The 25,685-nt window shown below is 31.8% G+C and overlaps 5 protein-coding genes across 8 annotated transcripts; 4 read left to right on the top strand and 1 right to left on the bottom strand.

Annotated features, from left to right (window-relative positions):
- Positions 1–381: 381 nt before the first annotated feature.
- On the top strand, positions 382–3,630 carry LOC101262460 (cytochrome c biogenesis protein-like protein). 2 transcript variants are annotated; one of them, XM_004230807.5, is made up of 7 exons: positions 382–788; positions 1,609–1,828; positions 1,920–2,031; positions 2,312–2,587; positions 2,703–2,873; positions 2,960–3,043; positions 3,131–3,630. In XM_004230807.5, exons 1-7 carry the CDS (start codon positions 467–469, stop codon positions 3,323–3,325), a joined length of 1,380 nt encoding a protein of 459 aa, XP_004230855.1. In that variant the 5' UTR covers positions 382–466; the 3' UTR covers positions 3,326–3,630.
- A 3,593-nt stretch (positions 3,631–7,223) lies between these two features.
- On the top strand, positions 7,224–9,985 carry LOC101244238 (protein DETOXIFICATION 33-like). The gene is made up of 7 exons (XM_004231374.5): positions 7,224–7,608; positions 7,753–8,294; positions 8,645–8,731; positions 8,831–8,887; positions 8,969–9,207; positions 9,302–9,507; positions 9,594–9,985. Exons 1-7 carry the CDS (start codon positions 7,345–7,347, stop codon positions 9,690–9,692), a joined length of 1,494 nt encoding a protein of 497 aa, XP_004231422.1. The 5' UTR covers positions 7,224–7,344; the 3' UTR covers positions 9,693–9,985.
- A 181-nt stretch (positions 9,986–10,166) lies between these two features.
- LOC101243940 (protein DETOXIFICATION 33-like) lies at positions 10,167–13,733 on the top strand. Of its 3 annotated transcripts, none has more exons than XM_026028653.2 (8): positions 10,167–10,279; positions 11,407–11,653; positions 11,757–12,298; positions 12,468–12,554; positions 12,737–12,793; positions 12,883–13,121; positions 13,196–13,401; positions 13,473–13,733. In XM_026028653.2, exons 2-8 carry the CDS (start codon positions 11,420–11,422, stop codon positions 13,536–13,538), a joined length of 1,431 nt encoding a protein of 476 aa, XP_025884438.1. In that variant the 5' UTR covers positions 10,167–10,279; positions 11,407–11,419; the 3' UTR covers positions 13,539–13,733. The 3 variants fall into 3 exon arrangements, with proteins under 3 accessions (XP_025884438.1, XP_010315291.1, XP_019067462.1); XM_010316989.4 differs by having other exon boundaries at positions 10,176–10,279; positions 11,418–11,653; XM_019211917.3 differs by lacking the exon at positions 10,167–10,279 and having other exon boundaries at positions 11,157–11,653.
- Positions 13,674–18,076, bottom strand: HDR (4-hydroxy-3-methylbut-2-enyl diphosphate reductase). Its single transcript, NM_001247799.2, has 10 exons — positions 17,739–18,076; positions 17,354–17,550; positions 16,394–16,573; positions 16,180–16,311; positions 16,012–16,086; positions 15,819–15,924; positions 15,637–15,731; positions 14,256–14,441; positions 14,085–14,171; positions 13,674–13,915 (listed from the first exon to the last, which is right to left on the bottom strand). The coding sequence occupies exons 1-10, from the start codon at positions 17,998–18,000 to the stop codon at positions 13,850–13,852; spliced, it is 1,386 nt and encodes a 461-aa protein (NP_001234728.1). The 5' UTR covers positions 18,001–18,076; the 3' UTR covers positions 13,674–13,849.
- Positions 18,077–20,127: 2,051 nt separating this feature from the next.
- LOC101262153 (S-adenosyl-L-methionine-dependent methyltransferases superfamily protein) lies at positions 20,128–23,063 on the top strand. Its single transcript, NM_001347643.1, has 7 exons — positions 20,128–20,334; positions 20,409–20,505; positions 20,596–20,734; positions 21,830–21,912; positions 22,023–22,157; positions 22,332–22,436; positions 22,546–23,063. The coding sequence occupies exons 1-7, from the start codon at positions 20,261–20,263 to the stop codon at positions 22,672–22,674; spliced, it is 762 nt and encodes a 253-aa protein (NP_001334572.1). The 5' UTR covers positions 20,128–20,260; the 3' UTR covers positions 22,675–23,063.
- The last annotated feature ends 2,622 nt before the right edge of the window (positions 23,064–25,685 follow it).

Below are 25,685 nucleotides of genomic sequence, written 5' to 3'. Positions count from 1 at the left end.
TGTTTGCTTAAAATGTTGGCCAAGTAGTATTCCCTCCGTCCGGAATCGTTTGTCATGTCGAGTTTTTCAAAAGTCAATTTAATTAATTTTCAAAATTAAATTAGATTATATTAATTCGATATTTTAAACGAAAAAATTAAATATTCTAAAACTATATGAAAAGTACTATAAATTGTAATTTTTTGCGTATTAATATGACGAAAAGAGTACATCTTAAAATGTTAATCAAATTTTTTATAGTTTAACTTTAAAAATAGAAATTATGACAAATAATGCCAGACGAAGGCGTATAATTTGTGTAAAAGTACGTAGGAGTAAGTACTAAGCAATATTAACGAAGTAAGTACTACAAGTATAAATAGTTGTAGTACACACCCTTTAAATAATATATGTAGATAGATAAATTAACCAAAAACAGTAGTCACAACTCCACAACTAAACCAAATTAATTAAAATCCCCACATCAATGGAAACACTTAAATTTTCAATTAATCCCCTCTATTTACATAATCAATTATTTGTTCCTCAAAATTCAAGAATTCTTGGTGTTAATAATAAAAAAGGTGCAACCTTTTCATTTTCTCTTACTTGTAAGTTCAATCCTTCATCAAAAGGGATGAAAATTAGCAAGAAAAATAAAATTTCTAATTGGCCGGATTCCGGTGTAGCGCTGCCGCTTTTGGAGCGGAATAATGGCACTAAGCTCAAAAAGGAATTATTGAAAGGACTATTGAATTTGCCTTTGGCAATTGGTGAGACGTTTGCTGCTGCTGCCTTAATGGCCTTAGGTAATCACAAATACTTAACACTCTTCTTGACTTCATGCATGCAATGGTGTAGATTACGATACGAGTTCAACTGAATCCAATATTATTATTTTTTTCAACAAGAAAATTCAACAAAATATCAAATTATAACACATAATTTGTGAAATGCAATTGTTAAATGGTTGAGGCAATCAAGTTTAAATTTTGATCTACCTCTCTCTACTTGCTGCTATTAGTAATTTCTCGATATATATATAACTTCTGCAAAATAGATGCACACCTATAATTATAAACTATTGGTGTTCGTTATATGAATCCTCAATGTCTATTCCGCGTTTAATTATTCGTGGGTGTTTGTATACTTATGATCACATTATTATGCTTCTAGTAAGAATTTTGACTTGCTGTTGTTTTTGGATGCAGAACATGCACGATAGACAATTAATGAGTTATTGGTTTGGCCTTTGATCTTTTGTCATTCATAATTTTGGAATTAGTAGTTCAAATAACAGTCCTAGAGTAGTGCATACATGTGCTATAGGCACATCCGTTTTTATGGATTACGCGATTGGTTGTCCATCGATATCAAAGAGGAGAACAGAGAAAACAGAGTCTGCATTATTTCTATGGTAGTAGGAATCGAGTATATTGATGTCTATATGACTATATATGTGCTGAACATTATTATTATTACTCTCGGCTCCTAGAGCACACACTTTGTGGGACTGCACTGGATATGTTGTTGTTTTATAGTTGATAATTATAATGCGGTGCCTCTCTATTTGAATATTCTGTTATGACTGGAGTTCATTCTATTTATCATTTTTTCCTTTACCGGCAGGAAGTTGTGTGGTTGGACAAGGCGAGGTTCAAGAATTTGTCTATCAGAATATTCCTGAAAATCATCCTCTCTTCAGCCTACTCTCTTCGAAATGGATCACCCTCGGCCTTGATCACATGTTCTCATCGCCTATTTTCATTGGGACATTGGGTCTGTTAGGTGCATCATTGATGGCTTGCACATACACAACACAAACTCCACTTGTGAAGGTAGCAAGAAGGTCTGCTTTTGATTCCAGTTTGAGTGAATTTTTTTATGCTAAGGTCTCTCTAAAGGAGATTTAAATTAAAACATACTGATTAAATCTGCAGGAGGTCTTTCTTGAATTCAGCTGAGGAAATTCATAAGCAAGATGATGCAGACACTCCACCTAGAGCATCGGTTAAAGACTCGGGTGTCACGCGAATGGGAGCTGGATATGAGGTATATACAAAACAATTTCTTCTGCTGTTTAGCCTATGGTTCATCTTAGCCCTTAGTGTAATAACTAAAATGGTAGAGGCTATGCAATGGGATGAGTGAATCAAGATATTTATTGCTCTACTCGTAAAACAGATGCTAGAGTGCAAGAAGCGAGAATTATCAGCAAGGCTGCTAAAGCACTTCCCTTTTCTTTGTGATTTTTTTCTTGAGAAGTTACTTCGTTAAACAATATAGGAAAAATTGGATTATATTAACATTTCAGCAACCTCTGCATCTTTAGGTATTCGTAAAAGGTCCAACTCTACATGCACTTGAGGGGTTGGCTGATCGAATTGCTTCAATTGGAGTACATTTGGCGCTGCTGCTTGTAATGTCAGGAGGAACTCTCGATGCTGCAGGTACTTTAGGAGAGGCTGTGACTGTTCCACAGGGTTTAAATCCTGTTGTGGAGGATGTACTTACACCGTCAGGGGTTCTATCTTCTCCTTCTGATGATGCTTCACGTACTGATATTCATGTCAATCGATTCTACGTGGACTATGATGAAAGTGGAGAGGTATGCACATTCCATCTACGTGAGCTAACTAACTACATTTCCCCTTTCCACAAACTGCTGAATAACTCATTTTGTCAGTTCTATTTCTCTGTTTGTCTATATATATGTATTGCAGGTTTCACAGTTCCATACTGATATTTCTCTGTTTGACCTTAATGGAAAGGAAGTACTGAGGAAAACCGTAAGTACTGGAGTTAGAAGACCAAACTCCAAACTCCCAATTGAGATTGACGGATCAAAACCTGTCATTGCAGACGCGATTGGTAGTCATGACTCAGACCTAAAGGTACAAGAAAAATAAATCCTCATTTGAAGTAGCAACATCCAAATAATTTTTATTTTTTATTAAGTGTGTTCTATGTTTGCCTACAGACTGATTCAGAAGCACCAATTGTCTATGCTAGTCTTGGTTCTCTAATGCTTTCAACTTGCATTAGTTATTTGTCACATGCACAGGTGAAACTCTGTCACATTTAGACTACAACTTTGACCTATTAAATTCAACTTCGGTATAGTTCTGACTTGTATGAATCTTTTCGATAGATCTCGGTCTTCCAAGATGGAATAACTGAGGCAGTTCGTGGTAAGACTAACCGAGACAAGGGAGAGTCCTCGGACACAGTGGATCACTCACTTGATCAAGTCCCTGAGGTATTTGAATCATCTTGTACAGAGGAATCTGATAGTTTCATTGGCATCAGAATGCAACTTGGAATTTGGAACAAGAAAGATTTTTGATATGTAAGTAGCTGAAGTTAGTACAAAAATGAAGTCAAAAAAAGTTGATCACAAAATCTTGATTTGATAGCATGTGTAGGACAAGTTATAGATCAAATTATTGACTTTGTAATGTAATTAGCTGTCCAATTCTCTTGTGGTGGTGGGCTGATAGGTAGAGGTATTACAGGTGTATAAATTAGTATGTATGATAGGGAAAAAAGGTTCTTTGGGGATTGATTTTGCTCTCAAATAGTTGTATATAAACATGTAAATAGTAGTAGTAGTTGATCATACAAAATAATATAAAAAAACATTCTAGGTAACCGTCTTATTTTCCGATTTATTAAATTTCATTTTCTGCGGACGATATTTGTGGTTATGTGGTAGCATTGGATGTAGCTTCATGTTAGCAGCAGGGGTGGAGCGAGAGTGTTAGTTTAATCTCGATAACTTAAAAAGATTAGATCTAGAACTATGAAGGTTCAAACATTCATTGGTTGTGCCTCTGGTTATCAGGTTATCTGAATCCAGTATTTTAAGTGTGGAACATAAATTTTATTTATAAGAATTTACTACTGACATCGCAAACCATAACTTTAAAAATATAATGCATCATTATTTTCTCTGGTATAGTTGATAATTATTTCCAATTAACATTTTAATAAATGAGGATTATGTTGGTGGGGTTTTGGTTACTGTTAAATAACAGAGTTTGGTGGGACTTGTTTGTTCATAAGATGTGTAAAGAATTTGAACACAAATTTGTTTTGACAAATGACAACCAATTTCCTATCTACCTATATTATGGCTGAGCTTTGACCATTTAATTATCATTTATAATACTCCAGAAACAATGATTAAGACTAAATTGGAGGAATATTTATCTTTTTGTGGTACTTTGGACAAATTTTTCACGAGGGTACACAATTTGAATTCTGTAACATGGTATTCTCATTTGTATTAAAGTATCGTGGTAATTAAGAGTGTGATTTAATAACAGTTGAAAAAGGTGTAAATCTCAAATATCATAGTTAAATAAGAAAAATATTGGATTATTTTTTTTATGTACGATCGAACTTTGTTATAATGATAGGGTTTGTTTGAATTATTTTTGAATGTTATTATGAAGCGTTATTATATATGTACCGACCTTTGACATTTAGATTTCATTTAGTTGTTATAAGCAAAAAGTAAAAAAAAAAATAACATTAATTTAATGATTTTGTATATGGAGAAGAACGAATACATTTTTAACCAATTTAACCTAAAATGTTGAAAAATGTAAAAATGTAATTAGTTATGAGTTATGAACATAATCAATACACACCATTTAAATACAGTTTCTTCAATTTAAATAGTTATACTTGAAATTTACTTTGTGACTGACATTGCTATATACATTTTAATATTTTATTTTTATATATAATATATTTCTTACCAATATCATTTACTCAGTAATTGAGTATGCTTGTTACGGAGGAATAATTTTACAAAAATAATATATTGTTATAATGAACGTAGTAGAATATTTTTAGTAAAAAACAAATATATCATGGAAATCAGTTGTGGAGAATGCTAACATTAAAACGAGGTTTGATGATACTCAATAAAATAATTTATTTATATTGTTGAGAGATATCACATATTTTACTTGACGAAAAAATTCAAGTGTATTATTTTTAAATACAACATATTATTCTTTAACATTCATTATAACAATATATTTAAATACAATATATTATTTCTTTAACATTATGAGTATAATTGAAAACAGAAATCAATTAAATTTCTAAAATAGTATAATTATGTTTTTTTTTTTAAAAAAAAAAAAACTAAAATGACGTTTATAATGTGAGAATTACCAAAAAAATAATATCCTTGAAAGAAGTTAAATGGGACAACCGATTTTTCCACTTATAACTTCCTTACTGACTTTTATGTCATTCTATTTCAGTGAAAGAGAAAATGACAACACATTTCATCAAATTATATTTCCTAAAAGTTGTTACGTGACCAAAAAAGTAGTTTTCGTAATGACTTGGTTCTTAGACTTAGTGAAAAAATATAGGTAGACGTAATTAAATTAATTACATAGAGTAACACGTATGAAAAGGATTTCAAAATTAAGGGGTTGGTAAGATGAACATGTGTATAGTTAGTTTTTGCTGTCTATAATTACGAGATGGATATCACATTATTATCAAATATTATATATGATGATAAAGTATATAATAGTGTCAAAGTATTATAGAGTTTGGTAAGAGTTGAACTTCTACAAAGATTTTACGTTCTAGGTACAACTTGCATGACACCAACTATTTACACATTTACATCATCCAAATTACTAACTTTTAATGTTATTTTATGATCCATACGTTATTAATTTAAAAAGTTAATGAACATTTTTTGAAGGAATAGTATTTGATCGGATTTTTTTTCATTAAAAGTGTACTTTAGAAATACTTTGCATCAAATAAAATAAGCACGGAAATAAAAAGTTTCTCTCTATAATCGAAGGAGTTTGTTGTTAGGCCATCGAAACATAGATATGGTCAATAATGGAACAAAGCCCCTTTAGGAAGTAACACTTGAGGCAAAAAAAAAACTCTAGTTTTTCTTTTCTGATTTTAATTTTCCGTATCAGAAGTCTACATTAAAGGTTCAACTAAATCTGAATATAAAAATTTTAGATTTTAATAACGAATTAAAATGAACATACACACTAATAAATGTCTATACAAAAGAGGAGTATTTTGCATTAACTTTATCAATCCAAAAGTTAGATAAGACCGTATAATTTTGAATCCATAACTTAAATAATATATATACTATCGACATTCTTTATGCTATTATGAAGTTTTTCTTTAGAAATCCATCATAATCATATCTATGTTTTGTTTTAATTGTAAATTTTTCTTTATAAATACTAGAAAAGGAAAAAATCATATTCAATGTTCATTCATAATAGTCAATACATTGATAGATCAACCGAACGAGTATTACAATAATATGATCAAAAATATATTATTACCTCTATATGCCTTTAAATAATTAGTACATCCAGTTGTATGGTACAAATTCTATATTCGAATTGATTTGAATACATTTCTAATACATGTATATGTGTTATAAATATGTCTGTGTTAATAGTGCTACTATTTTTTTGATATATATGAAAATAAAAGGATAGAGAAATGCTAACAGAAATACGAACAAAGTGGTTGAGTTGTATTGAAAGTCAACTATGCCTTTCACCAAATTTTTGATATATTTATTTTTTTCCATAATGTATAATCTAATAATTAATTTAAAAAATTCTCATTTTTCATCCTAATTTCATGGATAATTAACTTCCCACCTTATCATTATCAATATTAATATGACACTACTATTTTAGTAACATTGTTTTATTCACACCTATATAGTTTGAAAAGGTTGCCATTATAAAAGCAAAAGTAAAAATAAAAAAAATGGCTTTCACATACTGTAATGTTTTACTAAGCACAAAAAAAAAAGGATTTTTTCTTTATGGTCAAAGTATTCATTTCTATAAATAGTTTGAATAATTTAGAAACTAAAAGAAGAACACTAGTAGATAAAATCTTTTCTAGAACAAGTATGCAAAACTGAACATCACAATTAATCTATCGACGAAGTACCTAAATACATTGTGAATACAATATTTATTGTGACAAGACCTCGATATTTACTTGCTAGTGAATTTATTTTTTTGTCCTGCCTAGTTGCTTCCACCCTTTTGCACCTTTAGTGACTCGAACTCACAATATTCAGGTTAAAAGTAAGGGAGATTAATCATCCGAACAACTCTCTTGTCGTGTTAAATTTATTTTCCATACGAAAAAAAAGAAGTCAGTGTTTTATTCTTGTAGTCTATTATTAGTGACTTTTTATTGTATGCACGTAGTCCGTAGCTACCAACTTTATATATAAAATATAGTTGAATTTAACTAACAGATAGCATGTAATTGTAATAAGGAAAAGAAAAACAGAGGAAGAAAACAGGGGATTTTGTTACAATGGTTGTAGAACCATTGGGGAGTTTTGAAATGGAAAGGAGATTTGAAGGTGATGATTATGATGATGCTAAGAAGATGAGTAAAAAGAGCTTAAATGAATCCAAAAAGTTATGGGAAATAGCTGCTCCTGCCATTATCACCGCGGTTTCTCAGTTCTCCATTGGATTTGTTAGCATTGCATTCGTTGGACATCTTGGTTCTCTAGAGCTAGCAGCTATCTCTGTTGTTCAGAATGTTGTTGAAGGTTTTGTTTTTGGAATTATGGTATGTATTTGCAATGTGTTAGTTAAAATGTGTTATTATAAGCTTAAGCTGTTAGAGAGAACGTACTTTTAATTACTTATTTATGTGTTTGATGTGTTCACATGGATTGAATGTTTTGTTTGTTCTTTGTGTGTGTTGTATTAGTTAGGGATGGGAAGTGCTCTTGAGACACTTTGTGGACAAGCTGTTGGAGCAGGACAATTTGACATGCTTGGCGTAAATCTACAAAGATCATGTGTGATTACTATAGCGACAGCGTTGTTATTGACACCTTTTTATGTATTCACATCACAAATATTGAAGCTACTACACCAGGACAAGGAAATTTCAGAAGTTGCAGGGAAGTACGCGATTTGGGTGATTCCTCAACTCTATGCTTACGCGTTGAACTTTCCTGTTCAGAAGTTCTTACAAGCTCAAAGCAAAATATGGGTTATGACAGTAATCAATATTGTTATATTGGTATTTCATATCGTATTGAATTGGGTGCTCGTGACAAAGTTCGAGCATGGCCTTCTTGGGGCTGCTATGGCAGGCAATGTCTCGTGGTGGCTCGTGGTTTTAGCTCAGATTTTCTATGTTATTGCTGGGTTTTTTCCTGAATCATGGACTGGATTTTCTATGTTAGCTTTCAAATCTCTCTGGGGTTTTATTAAATTATCACTTGCATCAGCTGTCATGTTATGGTAAGTTCTGTTGATTTTGAGTCATAGAATTACTTTTTATTCTTGAGTTATGGTCAAAAACACATCTGAACTATCACTTTTTCACGAGTTTCACGCCTCAACTATCAGTTGTGTTCCCTTTACATATCTCTACTAGCACCATCTATGTAATAAAATAGAACATACCTCAACTATCAGCTTCAGCTGATAGGTGTGGTCATAGTTCAGATAGGAATAGTAAACAATTGATAGTTGAGCTGTGAAACTCCCGAAGAAAATGACAGTTTAGGTGTGTTTTTAACTATCGTCTTTATTCTAATACGATTGATATGATGATTCGATGATATATTTGACTTGTGAAACATTGGCAGTCTGGAGCTTTGGTATTTTACTGTGGTGATCCTTATGGTTGGCTGGTTAAAGAACCCGGAAATTGCAGTAGATGCTATATCAACCAGGTACTTGAAACTTTTGAATCTTAATAGAATTTGATTAGTTTTTTTCTAGGCTGATCACCTTTTTGTTATTCTTACTCTCTTTTCTAATGTTTGTCACAGTTTGGCGTTGCAACTTTGGGTACTAATGATCACTCTAGGTTTCAATGCTGCAATCAGGTTTACAAAAAATTACATGTTTGTGCTATTTATTTTACGCTCAAGTATTCCTCTTTGACACTTTGAATTCCACGGTTGCAGTGTTCGTGTTTCCAATGAATTGGGAGCTGGTCGTCCAAAAGCTGCAAAGTTCTCAGTAGTAGTTGCTGTAATTACATCAACTCTAGTTGGAGTTGTATTTACAGTTGTTGTAATTGCTACTAAGAACTACTACCCGAGATTGTTTTCTGATAAACCAGAAGTCATACATGAGACATCTAAGTTGGCATACTTCTTAGCTGCAACTATCTTTCTAATGAGCATTCAACCTATACTTCATGGTGATCAAAATTCATCCCAAATGTTAAAAAAAACGACACTGAAACTAGTCGTAGTGCTAAGTTATCTGAACGAACATTTCTTGTGCAAGTGCAGGGGTAGCAGTTGGTGCTGGATGGCAATATTCAGTCGCGATTATAAACATCGTTTGCTACTATATGGTTGGGCTTCCATTAGGTGCTTGTCTTGGTTACATTGCCAATACTGGTGTTAAGGGAATTTGGACAGGAATGCTTGTTGGTACCCTTCTTCAAACAATAGTTTTGACGTTCAAAATGTGGAAAGCTAATTGGCGAAAAGAGGTTTGAAAGTTTACAAATCTGAAATTTGATCCATTAACTAGACAGACTTATTTTGGGAATATGAATGTATACTTTATCTGGTGCAGGCAATTCATGCTGAAGAACGCATCAGAACATATGGTGATCAGCCTAGTCAAGATGAGATTGAGCACATTGGTTCACGTACTACCTCGCCTATGCAATAATCATACAAGAATCGTATAGGTATATAGTACAGTAAAATCGGAAAATTTTGCATTAGAATTGTTCAGGACTGCAACAAAAATTTGGTCACAATGGACCTGATTGCAAGTCTTATATTTACCAAAACGCTATGAAGTTGTAAAGAATTGAACTCTGCTACTTTCTAAATAAATTGTAAAAGGCGAAGCTAGGTGGAGGGTCGTGTATTGAAACGAATCAGTAGCTTTTTATTTTTATTTTCTGTAGTTTCTGTATTTCTACTAGAAAAATAAATAAAATTTAGCTTATGTATTTATTGGTTGTATTTAAAAGTCCTAGAATTTGAAAAGCCAAAGTTAAAAGAAAATGAAAATACAAATTATAGTAATGGTAGATATTAATATGTGATCTACTAGCATTTATGAGAATTTACAAAATTCAAAATGCTGGCAATCTAGTCAAAGGCTATATAAATCCTTGTCAATTTAGTATTATTTGCCCTTAATGTATGTTAGGGCTCTATATAACATCATTCAAGAAGTAAACTACCACTAAGATTATTTTTTTTTATTGATGAACAGAGTTAATAGCCCTTTCAACAAATCATAAGGTTAGATACCTGTTATTTCAAAGCTTTTATTAAAAGTTTAAATAAAAATGCAATTTTTTGCTCTTAGTTGATAATTTTAAATACTGTTTTGTTTGAATTGTTTTTGTACTGAGTTAAGATCTGATGTTATAAAGTTTTCGCCAGTAACATTGCTGGATTCCCCTCACTGCAGTAATTGTATTATTTCCTTATACGATGTTATAAAGTTTTTCTCGATAAAAATTTGTGTTATTTTTTAATCTCTGTTTTAAATTAAATTTAAACAAATAAATTGAAACAAATCGAGTAGCTTGATTGAGAGATGATAGGTGTCATTGCTTAGATAGAACTGAATCTACACTTGTAGGAGTAATTTTTTTCTAGAATTAATTAAAGATTTGTGTCCTTTTTTAATTTTTTTTTTCTATGAAAGGAAATTAATCAGAGAATAAGAACATAGAAGTAAACAAACCTGACCGAATATTTCCTATTAAGGAATATATTTCTTTGGAAAAAAAACTACTAAAATTGCTGTAGAGAAAAAGATAGATCTGCCTACATAAAAAATCATGGAAAATTTAAATATTTGATAGATCAATTTGCAGTACTAAACATGGTATTCACTCCATCCCAATTTCAAATTTAAGAAATAACGAAATACTTTTGAATTATGTGGTTATAATTAAAGACGTATATATTGTTGTCATAAACTTGATAGATAAAATATTGAAATTGAAAAAAAAAAAACATAGAAGAAAAACACTTTTTATTTTTAAACAAACAGAAAAAAGTAGAATAACAAACTTAAATTGGGAGTATAAATACTAATTAATTTGGTTGTTGCGGAGATAGATGTCAAATTACTTAATATATCAGCGGTAGAAACGTACACACAACTATGCATTTAAGAATAACTTTGACATTCAACATTATTCCACTTGTGAATTCATTGTGTTCTTGATCAACTATTTATCCCCTTTTTTAATTATTTTTTTGATAAAATGGAGTGAACCGACTAAAAGTTAAAGGCGAATTCAGAATTTAGAGTTAGTGGATTTTGGATGTATGATAACTATATACCTGAATTATTTTTTTTCATATATTATATACATAGTTCGAGCAAAAACACCGCTAACTTTGTATGATAGAAGAGCATCAGGTATGAAATTATGGAAGAAAGCAATGTATTTTGCTTATAGAAAACAGATATCAAAGAAATGGATAGATGAATTCAAAAAAGTATGGCACATAGCAGGACCAGCAATTATAAGTTCAGTTTCTGTATTCTCTTTGGACTGTGTAACTGCTGCCTTTGCTGGTCAACTTGGAAAACTTGAGCTTGCTGCAGTCTCTGAAGTTCAAAATGTTCTACTATGCTTTGTAATTGGAATAATGGTATGTAAACAATGAATTCAGTTGAAGTAACAGAACTTGCTCTAGATATGTTTCTATTGACTCAAAAAATGACTCATTTCGTTGTTGAATTCTATGATATTAGTTAGGATTAGGAAGTGCACTGGAGACGCTTTGTGGTCAAGCAGTTGGTGCAGGGGAATACAACATGCTTGGAATTTACTTACAAAGATCATGGATTATAAGTATAGTGGCAGCATTGTTATTGACACCGACTTATGTCTTCGCGTCTAAAATAATGAAGCTCCTACATCAAGATCCAGATATATCTGATCTATCTGGTAAATTTGCAATTTGGATAATTCCTCAAATATTTGCAAGTGCATTGCACTATCCTACAGAGAAGTTTCTTCAAGCTCAGAGCAAAGTTTGGTTTATGGCTTTTAGTTCAACGTTGACATTGGCTATTCATGTGTTGTTGAATTGGATTTTTGTGACAAAGTTGAGTATGGGACTTGTTGGTGCTGCAGTAGTTGGGAATATATCTTATTGGATTTTGGTTGTGGCTAAGATTATTTATATTGTTTGTGGTTGGTTTCCTGAGGCATGGACTGGTTTTTCATTTTTGGCTTTTAAGTCATTAGCCAAATTCTTGAAGCTCTCAGTTTCCTCAGCTATAATGTTATGGTAAGTGACTACAAATTCATATGTTGCTCGGACTCTCCAAAAATGTTAAGCCCATACATTTTTGAAGGATTCGAGCAACATAGACTAATTCAGCTTCAGTACATCTGAGAGTGTGTTACATACTCTGAATCAATATTTTTTCCCTGATGAATGAATGTAATGATGGCAGTTTTGAGGTATGGTACTTCACAGCAGTGATCTTAGTTGTAGGAGGCTTGAAGGATGCTGAAGTTGCTGTTGACTCACTATCAATCTGGTAAAATATATTCCATAAATTCATTCATAAGTACCTTCATACATTCGGAGGAATCTTTGTAGCTTAGTCGGTTGGCTACCTGAACTTTCAAATGAGGTTCAATACCCGATTTCCCCATTTGCAGTTCCCCTTGTTTTAAGCATTCTGAATCCTTAGTATTTTTTTTTTTTTGGATATTGCAGCATTAATTTGCAAGTATGGGCAATTATGTTTATCATAGGTTTCACTATATCAGCCAGGTTAGCAGTTTCAAACAAGCATCTTCTTCTTTTTTTCTGATAAAAATTGTTATTAGTAATTTGGCTAAACCTTATGTTCCACATACCAGTGTGAGAGTTTCAAATGAACTAGGGGCAGGAAATCCAAAAGGTGCAAAATTCACAATTGGAGTCAATGTGTTGATGGCAGCAATATTTGGAGCTCTTTTTTCAGTTATCATATTGACCACAAGAACACAGTTTCCAAGAATGTTCTCAAATGAGCCAAAGGTTATAAGTGAGACATCCAAGTTGGGTTGTATTCTTGCATTAACCACCTTCATTACCAGCGTCCAAACTGTTCTCCATGGTATGTATTTTACCTCACATTAAAAAAACAACTTAAATGTACTTTGGATACTGAATGAATGGAACATTTTGCAGGGGTAGCAATTGGTGCAGGATGGCAATTTCTAGTGGCGTTTGTAAACTTTGGATGTTATTATGGTTTTGGTTTGCCATTAGGAGCACTTTTTGGGTACAAGTTTAAACTTGGTGTACAAGGGGTATGGTATGCAATGCTTGGTGGCAGCTTGCTTCAAACAATCATCCTACTTGTTATTATTGGTCGAACCAATTGGCAGAAAGAGGTAATGGACATTGAGTTTACTGTAATTAGCATTGCATTGATAGTGTAAACTAAGAAATCACATAATTGCAGGCAGTTCAAGCGGAGATAAGAGTAAAGACATGGGGTGCACCAACAGAGACTCAGCAACAGTCGTGATGACGTCGCATATATATAGTTTTTTTTAAACAAAAAATAAGATATAAAACCATTAATACTAGTAATCTTCTCATTCTAGGAAAAGCATATTACTGTATCGGACTCACTGGCAAATTGACATTGATTCTGGCAAGGTTTGAGAGCTGGACAGCGGCATATTTATAATAATATTATAAAAACTGAGTTGTACATCTACAAGAACATGTTATTTAGCATAGTTGAGCTAGCACATACAGCATAGCCTACAGTTTTTTTGGGGGGTGGAACCAAATTGCAGCACTCCTATTATCTTAAAAGAGTTCCAATCTTGTTTAGGCCAATTGTAAGGCTTCCTCGCGCTTGATATCAAACACCTTGATAAGGACATCTTCAACAACCTACATAAGTCCATTTTCTCGTGATCACACTAGAGCCAGTAAATGCAGCAACAAGTTTCATAGATGGAAACTTGGAAACATATCACTTGGATTGGTAACATAAGAACTAGAAGGAAAAGGATAATTATACAAAGCACAATAACCATAATAGCAGCTTCAGTAGAATTACCTTATCGGGGGTGGATGCACCAGATGTCACCCCAACTGTAATAGGACCCTCCGGTAAGAAGTTCTCTTTCTCAACCAACTCACCATGCTATCAAAATAACGTGGGTATGAGAACAAAAATACTCTCTTCAAATTTAGTTGCAAATCAGAATGAGTAAGTAAATCAGCTTACCATTAACTTGTAACTTATTTTGTTTCCAGGACCTACTCTCTGTTCACTGTCAATCCAGTATGAGGGAATTCCACGTTCCTCTGCAATCTCCTGTAGATGTGAAGTGTTACTTGAGTTCCAGCCACCAATCACTAACATAAGATCCAGCTTTTGCTCAACCAGCTTATACATTGCATCTTGACGCTCCTGTTATAAGTAGGGACAAGTAATAGGTCAAGAAATAATGATATAAAGCAACAAAATAAAGGAAAATACAGAAGGTCCTATAATGGTTTGGTAAGAAAGAATAAATCCAATGTTCAGACCTTCATGCAAATAAAAGAGGGCAGCCGGGTGCACAAAGCATCCCGCATTTACGCAGCATCCGATGAAGGGCCGCACCCTAAGGGGTGTGATATAGACAACCTACCCTAATGCAAGCATTAGTGGCTGCTTCCACGGCTCGAACCTGTAACCTATAGGTCACACGGTAACAACTTTACCGTTGCTCCAAGGCTCCCCCTTCTTTTAAGGAAGAAATAGATAACATTAACAATAAATGACTCTAGAAGACCATGCCAAAAATCCACCCTTCTAGTGCCAGTAGCAAGAAAACTTTGAGATGTATTATTAATGTCCTGTTAATCATGCCTAGCACAAACATGTCATGGTATGTGCACATAGTAATCTTCAGTATCAGAGGTACATAGGAGAGGGAAGCCATATATTACGGGGGGAGAAAAGGAAACCAGTGCAAGCATTTTTTTCATAAGCGTAATTTCAATTAATTAGTTCCATCTAAATGGAAAGAGTACAAATTCTCCAACATAACCATTGTAAGGATAAGGCATCATACACCCAAACATTGTCGTCATCTGTTAGCATGAGGTGAGAAGACCAGTTGGTAACCACTTTCTTATATCTTAGAAAGAGAAAAGACCAAGACTTATCCTAAATTGGATCACTCGTCTCCACTCCCCCAACCGCCCCAAACCAAAGAAATATGACAATCGATGTTAACCGAAAGATGAAGACTAAGTAGTCTAGGCTAGGAAATAAACAAATTACACTAAAGAGTAGGCTGAATTTACCTTCTTCGACATTTTACATCACTTTTAATAAAATATATTATTAGTTAGGTAATTGAGATCTAAAATTGATATATGGAAGAACGTACTGCTGAAGAAATTGAGGTGGGTACTATGGGAAGAAAATAGATACCAAAATGGATGTGCATCACATAGAATGATAGATGTAGAATATCGATTTGTTAGTCAGATTTTAACTAGAATGTCTCAAGGCAAAGAGGAAGAAAGGAACATATGATGCAATAAACAAGCACATAACACCGTCATCTGTATGTAGTGAAATTTAGGGACAAGGAGGATGTAAGAGAACTTACTTGTGTGGCATCGCATATAGTGTTGAAACTTACGAAGTGGTTGTTAACATTTTCCACCCCATATTTTTGCATCATGGTCCTCTCGACCAACTTCCCTGTATATCAAAAGAAACTAAATCACTACATGATTGCAGTCTGGAGAAATTCCATAATAGGGAGTGATACTCTGAATATAATCTAACCAATATCTTCTGTTTCTCCCTTCAACATAGTTGTTTGGTTTGCAATACCAGCTTTTACAAGGTCAACATCCGGATCAAACCCTTCAGAAACTGCATATTTAAATTTCTATACAGAAAAATATTCACAGAATCAGTATTAATGCAAAGTACTGCAACTGTAGACTGCAGGTCAAATAGGCAACTCAGGCAGCACCTGCATAAATGCCTCTTTGGTTGAGCTAGAACCATCAAGTTTACCTCCAAGAATATAATCACAGACATAAGTTGCCTGCATCAAGGAAGAATTTCCATAGAATAAGCAAGATGAGATTCCAACTCATTATTTCAAGCAAAGAACACTTATGGTGTGACGTTGAAATACCTCTGCCATGTTCTTCACAATGATGTATTTCCCAGCAAAGGATGCAGTCGCAACAGTTTCCTCATGAGCATATTTACCATGGATAATGGAGGTATATTCTCCCTTCTTGTGCTTTTCAACCGTGTTCCAAACCTGTACTAAGTTTTATGAGAACTCTAATATAGTTCGAGGGACATAGAGGCCAACAATTCATTTTAGCAACTAGATCACAAACCTTAGTCACCCACGGGCAGGTTGTATCAACAATTTGTACGTTTTTATCACTCAAAACCAACATTTCATCAACAGCAGCCCCAAAAGCAGGCAAAACCACAACATCATCCTTGTCAACAACATCAAAGTTTTTCTTCCCTTCCTCAAGTGGAATGTTCTTAACATCCATATCCTCTAGCCTCTGATCCAGATAAAGTAATTTTTCAGAATTTATATGAGATAAGATGAGAAAACAAATAGACAACTGGCATCAACGAGAACATAGCCTGCCTATGAAAGTACAAAAAGCACAAAATGCAGAGGATGGCATCAGTGGTATCAGAACTATACTTCAAATTAAGAATGTGCACCAGCTATATATCCCATTCGAAAATTCTGCACCAGAAATTAATTATACTATTTTAGCTTTTCAGCATCAAGACTAACTAAAAATCCTTTCTTCTCACATATTCCTCTTCTCAATTTTCATGCCATTCAAGTACTTTTTATGTCTAGAAGAAGGGAAACAGACAAATAAACCTGTCAAAGCGGAATGGGGCACCAGAGAAAACCTATACATGATTTGAGGTAATCACTATATGAAAAAAAGCTTGCATCTTCTTAATAAAAAAAAAAAACTATATGTAAAAAGGATATTTTTAAAATCATTTATAGTCAAAGCCAGTACTCTTCTATGTGTAACTAGTCTCACATAAGAATGAAAGGCCATGTCTTAAAGCATGAGAGCAATAGTTCCTATCCTTAGCTGCAACTTGTTCTAAGTAAGCAACTACTATATATACGAAACCACCAACAGCCTAAAAGTCGAGGCATATCGAGGAAATTCCCAAGATATATGTAGAGTAGGGAAGACCGGAGAGAAATGATATATACAATTTCACAGTCTTCCTCCTACAATAAAGTAAAAACTGAAAATCTTGAACGATGGCATCATGCACATGTGAGGATTATAAGAAGAAACCTTATTCACAGTGGGGTTGTGAATAATTTCATTAGTTATCCAAATCCTCTCTGTTGGAAACTGTTTCCTCGCTTCATAAGCAATCTGAACTGCACGCTCAACCCCCCAACAGAAACCATAGGACTCTGCAAGTTTTACGGTTACGTTTCCCCATGTATACTCAAATTCATTCTCCTTCAATTTCTTGATGATATCACCTGAAATTCATAGAGTAGTTATATATCATCCAATTCAAGAAGAAGAAAAGAAATTGGAAGACTTTTTACCCAAACAAGTTCTCTAAATTCTCATGTATAATTTTGAATGGCAAATAATTGATGATCGGTCCCAGAACCTAAAGTAGGGAAACTGAAATTAAGTTATGGATATGGAGGCAAGAACTTACTGGTATATTCGCGATTCATGAGTTCAAGAGTAGCTTCTTTGTGTCCAAAACCTTTACGATTGTAATTAGCACTTCTGGTCAGATTCTTCCGGAAAACCTTAGCATCGAACTCTGACTCAGCAGTAGCCGACGAGGAAGGAACAGGTTCGCCGGCGGAGCATCTGATGACGGAGAAAGGTTTCGGTAACCTGAAAGTTCTAGTCTCCGGCAAGGAGAGATCTGTGCGAGTGGATATACTAGAGAATTGAAGAGGAATAGCCATGGAAGGAGGAGAGCGCGCACGTGAGCGAATTGCGTTTGTCGTAGCAAAATGGGTGAAGTGAAGTTAACTAAATGGTGAGCGCAATTTATCCTTCACCACATGCTTTTCTCGTTTGGTTCAATTTCTGTCTTTTAGTTAAAAAATTGGTAATTAGTATTTTAATTTAGTTGTTATAGATGGAGTTTAGCCTTAGGCATCCCGTAACTACATCGGCACTTTGATACCTAATATTGAAGATGAGAAGCAAAACACTAATAACAATTTGTTCTTACTATTACTTTCATAATAGTGATTAATTTGTATTCCTTTTGTCATAATCATATTCGTATTGAAAATTTAATCTAAAAAAAAATTAAATAAATATATAACAATAAATTTACTGAATGTAATATCTAAATTGTGACATATAAATAAAAATGAATAAATAGTTATTAAAATTACAAGCTCATCAAAAAAAATTGACTTCATTAAACAGCATTGACTATATTGACACATTGTGTTTCGTGTTGGAGGAAGTATCCAAAAATATTAGGCTCTCCCACTAATTCATTTTGCCGTATTTAGGCTGTAGTTAACACGTTTTAGAAATATTTTTAAATTTTTTATATTTGATTAATCAAAAAAAATTGAAATATACTTGAGAATAAGCTTCTTAAAAATAAAAGATATTTATAAAAAAAAAATTAATAAAAGTTGAGTGATATAACATCATTTTCATTTTTATTTGCTTGTTAGTCTTTTTCTTTTTTCAATACGACTGTTGGGAACTTTCGCCATTGCAGTGATCTGAAGCTTTCTTATTTTTTAACAAAACAATTTTGAGGCTACAAAAGAATTGGAAATATGGACGTGGAATTTTTATAAATTGAGGATTTATTTAAGAAAAATATTGGTGGTTGTACAAGTCTTACTGTGGACTCAAGTACGGACAAGATCTACGGTGGTGACATCCAAACTTGTTGGAGAGATCCAAGCCGTTATTCATACAATAAGAAATCAACGGATGCCACGTGTTTACATACTCTTTATCCTTTCTTATCTATCTACCGTAAAACCTTATTAAATTAAGATTCGAGAAATTAATAATCTTCTAAAATAATTTTTTTTTTCAATTCCAATTGGCATTAATGAAAAAATCACATATTTCGATAAAAGAATATATTTTTCAGGAGATTTTTATATAAATATATCATCCTATTGATATTATAAATTAATATTTTTTAAAAATATAAATACATCTAAGACAATTTATTGAAATATGGTCCAATAGTGTTCTGTTTTTTTGTTAAAGTTTAATTTTAGATAAAGTCCATCTCTAACTTTTATTATTGCACCCAAAAGTTGTGATATTGTTTTTTAAACTGTAAAGAGTTTTAGATGTTATGAGTGTGTCCTTACAACTTTGGTATTATACAACATTGTTTTTTCCGATAATATTTTCAATTTCTTCTAAATTTAGATTTCTGAACATGTATCATTTTCTATTTGGGTCATTTAAGATATTATTGACGGATATTATTTGCGATAACTAAAATCATCAAGTTCTTAAATGACGTTTTCACAAGTTCATTCAAGTCGCTTGAGATTTCGATCCTCCATTGAATTTTGCAGTGTTGAAAACAATTTGACATAATTTCTTTTGGAACATTTGTTGTCCAAATCGAAATTGCAAAATTGATAGCATTCAAAATATTAAACTTTACTTAATCCGTTTGTCCCACTTCATAGCCTTCTAATATCCTATAATAAAATATGTTGCGATAATGCATCTAAAAAGCTTTTATTACTACGATATCATAATGTTGAATCTCAAAACACTTTTTCATCAAATAAATAATACCTCTATAAATAAGAACATTTCATAATTTCACAATTATTAATTTAGTAAAATTTTACTGCATATTTTTTGCTCACGTGACGAAAAGCTACATAAATGAGTGTTTAATTAAGTTTTATTATATGAAATTTAAAATAATAATTTTATTTTTAAAGTGAAAAAAGATACTTTGACATACACAATATAAATATTTTTGAACTAAATTATAAGAACCTAATTTTTTTTTTTTCAATTTCATATAGTTGAAAACCTTTTTAAAAAATCTGCATATTTTACAATACATATAATGAGAGGGAATGCCGAAGGGTAATATGATTACGAAGTTGGAAATATCTCTCTCAGATTGTCCAAAAAATTAAAATTAATAATTAGAGAATTAAGGTTTAGGGTTTTCATCAAGGAAACGCCCCCATTTTCATCGTCATGGACCGGCCGGAGCCGGAAAAACCCGACGTCCTTCCTTCTACAGCTCTGGCATATCTTGATCGGAACTACTGGTAAGTAAGTAGCAGTATGTTCGTTCTTTAGTCCAATTCGCTTTCTCCTTTTAATCTCCCTTTCATATGCTCAGGGATAAGAGGTTCGCTCAAGAGGAACACTACGAATGGTTCAAAGATTATTCCCATTTCCGTCACATTGTTCTTCAACACATTAAACCTCAAACTTCTGTAAGTTTTTCTCTCTGTCTCTCTAATTATATCTACTAAGCATTGATGTTTTATTGTAAAAGTGTAACTTAGTTTTAGCTGAGGTGACAGGTGTTGGAGCTAGGATGTGGAAATTCTCAGTTGTGTGAAGAATTATATAGAGATGGCATTACTGAATTGACCTGCATTGATTTGTCTCCCATTGCAGTGGAGAAGATGAAACAAAGATTGATAAACAAGGGATACAAAGGTGTGAGAGAATTTCTACTTGTTCAAGTTTATGCTATTTCATTGGTTGCTTTAACTTATATTTGGCTGTTATAGAACAAATTGGTTTGTCTTTTTGTTGTTTGATTGCCTTAGAATATAATTCTATTTGACATGTGAGTATTTTATATACTGAGGGCTGGACATGATTAACTATTTTCCTCTAACGTTAAGGCAAACAGAGGAGGTTTCCAACTAGTAATGTAGTTCCATCTTACCAACAGGAAGGAGAAACAAAGGAGAGGATCATTACCTTTCTGCTTTATTTTCGTTACTCAAATTGATAGGTTATGTTCTTTATGAGTTGATCAGTGAAGTGTAATGATCTTTGGACTTTCCTTTGGTTTTACTCAATTTTGACCAATTGAACTGTTAAATTAAAACATTTTTCGTTAGCTTAAGTGGATTGTGATGGATGATCCTTTGTATGAAGATTGAGGTCTCAGGTTTGGACCTAAGATCTCATTGCTTGTCCACTGTAGATAAATTATTCTTTAACGCCTAAAGAAAAGATGAACTTTAAACAATGATGGCGTATAGAAGTTAGGAGTAGTTCTTGAGTAAATATAATATCTTCTAAGAGAGAAAAAGGAGCTAGAAGATGCTAAGAATCAGGTAACTTTTGAAAGTTGATGGTAACTCATATGTGCATGGCTGCATTACACACAAGCTTGTCCAACCCCTTGACTCTAAACTGCCTGAACATTCTGTCTAATTATTCTTTTTCTGGTTGAGATAGTGTCTTCACAATTTTCATGCTTATGAAATGCCCTGTGCAAAGTCAAAAACAGGTTTTGACGAGGAATTTCTATGGTAGCTTAGCCAACATTTTTCAGTAACTAAGATTAGATGACAGATTTGTGTTTTATAAGAATATTTGTTTATTATTATCCCATCCGAAGTTTAAGAAATTTTCTGGCTACAAAAACTTAAAGAGTATTCGCATTTGGTGTTTTCAAGTAAAAGAGCTCAATTGTATTGGATAAAGAAGGTAAACACACAACAAAAGTTAATGTCTGACAATTTTAGGGTGTTGAGATGCTCCAGTGTTGATGTTTTATGTTATCAATGTCAACAGAAATAAAAGTGCTGGAAGCTGATATGCTAGACCTGCCTTTTGAAGATGGATGTTTTGATGTGGTTATAGAGAAAGGAACAATGGTATTATTGGAGTACCTAGTGCAGCAGACTGCCCATCATTTTTCCTTTTCAAATAATCAGTTAATTATATGTAAATTTTTGAACTTCATTTATATTGTTTGAAATTGAAGGATGTGTTGTTCGTGGACAGTGGTGACCCGTGGAATCCACACCCTGCAACAGTGGAGAAGGTGATGAAAATGCTTCATGAAATTCACAGAGTTCTGAAACCCGAGGGCATATTTATATCTATCACATTTGGCCAGGTATTAGGAGCATTTTCTGCTTTATTTTTTAGTTTTTATTTGTAAATAGTAAGAGCAGCAGGACGTAACCAACACCTTATCTCTTTTCTATCATTTCCCTTGCTCAGAGCCTTTTTTTTCTCCATTCTTTTGTTAAACGCCTCTAAATTGCTTCATTTTGCTTTTGTTGGCCAGCCACACTTCAGGCGCCGGTTCTTTAGTGATCCTGAGTTTACCTGGTCTATGGAGTGGAATACTTTTGGAGAAACATTCCACTATTTCTTCTACGTCTTGAAAAAGGTAATTTGTCGGTCCAGAAAACTTGTCTCGCTCCACATGATGTTGGCTTACGTAAAGAAAATACGGGTTTTAAAGTTAGATACTGAATTGGAGTACTAAACTAATACAGGGACAAAGATCATCAGAGAGCGAGGAGTGCAGGGAGAAAACTCATATGCCATCAATATCTCTATACCATGACGAATTAGAGGGTGAAGACTTTTTATTCAGAACCAACATTGATGAGATGGAAAGCTAGAAATGAAATGTAAATTGCGACTCTCTACCCATTGCTTTATGTCTTCTATTTTAGGACTGAGATTTTACAAAAAAAATATATGTAATTTTTCCATCACAATAATTGATATCGCTAGAGGAAGGGGTTGGACCTTCGACCTTGTGGTTAACAGCCACACGCTCTAACCAAGTTTTAATATAGCAAGTTGTTGCATAAAATATAGTGAGGTGCAAAAGTCGTTCTTGAAGAAATAAGGATAAGATATAGCAGATTACCAGTCCTATTCAAGTTGTATTATTATCCTGTTTACCTATTATTCAACACAAAATTAAAGGTTTGTGTTACGTTCCTTTGCTTATTTTCTTGGCCATGAAATGGACATTGAAAAATATTTAGTTTTTGTTCTTCAATTTCTTTGTTCTAATTGCTACTTAAATTATTTCTTGATTTCATTCCTTTAAAAATTCAGTCATTAGAGGCTACAAATACTTCCAGTCTAATAGTGATCGCATGATCTATATTAATACTCGATACTAATTAATAATTTTTTAAAAATAATATTTTCACTGATTCTGACTTAAGCCAATAAAAAGAAGGGATCGCTCATATAAATATATGTTCCCATTAATATTATATAATATCTTTTTAAAGTACAAATATATATTAAACAATTTAGTGAAGTATGATGTTTTTGTGTTTTTTTTTTTTGTTAAAATTTTGAAGCTCATATCTAACTTTTCTTGTTATATCAAAAAGTCTCGATATTGCCACAACTGTAAATCTTTTTGATGCAATGATATCTTTTGTACTCTCATAACGCTTCATGTATTTGATTGTCATTGTTGATTTTACTACACCTTTTAAATGAGAAGCCATTTTTAGATGTGGTTTCCAAAAAAGTTTCATGTTTTGTGTATATAGTTTATTCTCTTATCATCACATATTGAATGTTTTTAGAAAAGAAACAATGAATAATATTTGGTTATTAATAAAACAACAAACATTATGTATAATTGATTAATTTTTACAATGAGCCATTGAATTCTTGAATTTATTTTGCAGTGAATCATTTTACATAAAATATACATTACAATGAATCCTAACATACTTTGTACTTTATGTATACTAAGTTTATTTTTTTTTATATATGAATTCAATAAATATGATATATAATTTAGTAAGATACAATGTTTTTTAGTGTATTTATTGTACTTTACGTATAATAAATTTATTTTTTATGTGATTTTAATAAATATGATACATAAACTAGTAAGATTTTGTGATTTTAATGTAATCATAATTAACCTTTATTGAATCTAAAAATACTCTTTAAATTAATAAATATTAATTTATCGATTAAATAATATATCTACAAATTAATAATATTTAATGATTCCACCTATATTAATTTAGTGAGATTTTACCGTAGTTTATATTAAAATTAAACTCTCTCTGTCCCTAATTATTTGTTTATTTTTCCTTTTTTAGTTGTCCCTAATTACTTTGTCAATTTTGACAAATCAAGAAAGAACAATTTCTTTAAACTATTATACTCTTAATTCATTACTTCGAAAAAAATAGAACTTTTTGAAAATTTTTAATTTTTAAGTAATCCATTTCATAATAAGTAGGGATAAAATGATTAACTCACTATATTAATAATTATTTTCTTAATAAATATATCAATTCAAAATGAAACAAGTAATTAGAAATAAATAGAGTAATGAGTATTCATCATGATACAATTATTGAATAAATATATTTTAATTGATAAATGTTTGATGAACTATAAATGAGATAATATATACCTTGTATTTAATTTAAACTAATTTTCTTTTTCAATTTTAACCTGGCATGTCTTGAAAAAGCTTTGTGGAAAATATTTGATAGACAAGAATGTTATCTATTATTTTGTACCAGGATTGTTATTACGTATGAAATGTGGCACTCATTTTATTTAAAAATATTTGTTGTTGTGTTACATTTTTTAGAAATATACTATTTGAATTTTGATCAAAATTTTAAAATATTTTTTGTTAAAATGATAAAAGAAAAATTACAGATTGTAATATTTCTTTTATAGTTTTGTTTTTTTTAAAAATAATTTTAAATTAATGTAAATTAATATTAGTCTTAAATTTGATTAAATTAAGTCTTGAAAAATGAAAAATAATTATTATTATTGAACATACGAAGTATTACAATATAAAAATACTAGATACAAGAGCTCAAGCTAGCACATACTCAATACATATTGTTTATTTGTACCAATTTATGTAACTTCAAACAAATTTGGAGAGTTAGTCAAATTTTTAATATAAATTATATATTTTTTAAGCTGTTAATCATGTGATTTGTGGTACATTTACGTAATTTTAAAATAATATATATTACTTTTATGTTTTTTTAATTTATGTGTCACTTAATAAAATTTTAATAAATTAAATTTTTTATATGATCTTTTAAAATTATAAGTTATTAATTATTGTGATTTATAGTGCTTCATCATTTTAAATAACATATATTACTTTGTTATTCAAACTTACATGACAATATAGCATGTCTCCCAAATTTTTTGTATGTCTTTTGAATATTTTAAATTTCTTATTATATAAAACAATTCTAAAATCTTATACTAAAACTAAATGTGAAATAATTTCATGTTTTATTATGAGATTATAATTCAATTGTAGACAGACTACCGCGTAAGTCTTGAAATTCTATTGTCCGATGTAATTATATCGATAGACAACTGTCTGCAACGATCGCTTTTGAATGCTTTTAATATAAAAGTTATTACTATAATTATAATACAAAGCAATTTTAAAATTGTTATATTTCCACTAAAAGTAAATATGAAATAATTTCCTATATTATTATGAGATCATAATTCAATTATAACCAAACCACCGCTATGATTTTGAAATAACCTCGCCAGATGTAGGTATATTGACAAATAACTGTTGGTGTTTGATCGCTTCTAATACTAAAGTAATTACCACAATTGTAATATAAAACAATTCTAAAATTGT

The sequence above is a fragment of the Solanum lycopersicum genome, chromosome 1 (genome assembly GCF_036512215.1).
Source record: "Solanum lycopersicum chromosome 1, SLM_r2.1".
NCBI lineage: Eukaryota > Viridiplantae > Streptophyta > Magnoliopsida > Solanales > Solanaceae > Solanum > Solanum lycopersicum.
Note: the sequence above shows the minus strand (reverse complement) of the source record. Positions and strands in the feature narration are given on the sequence as shown.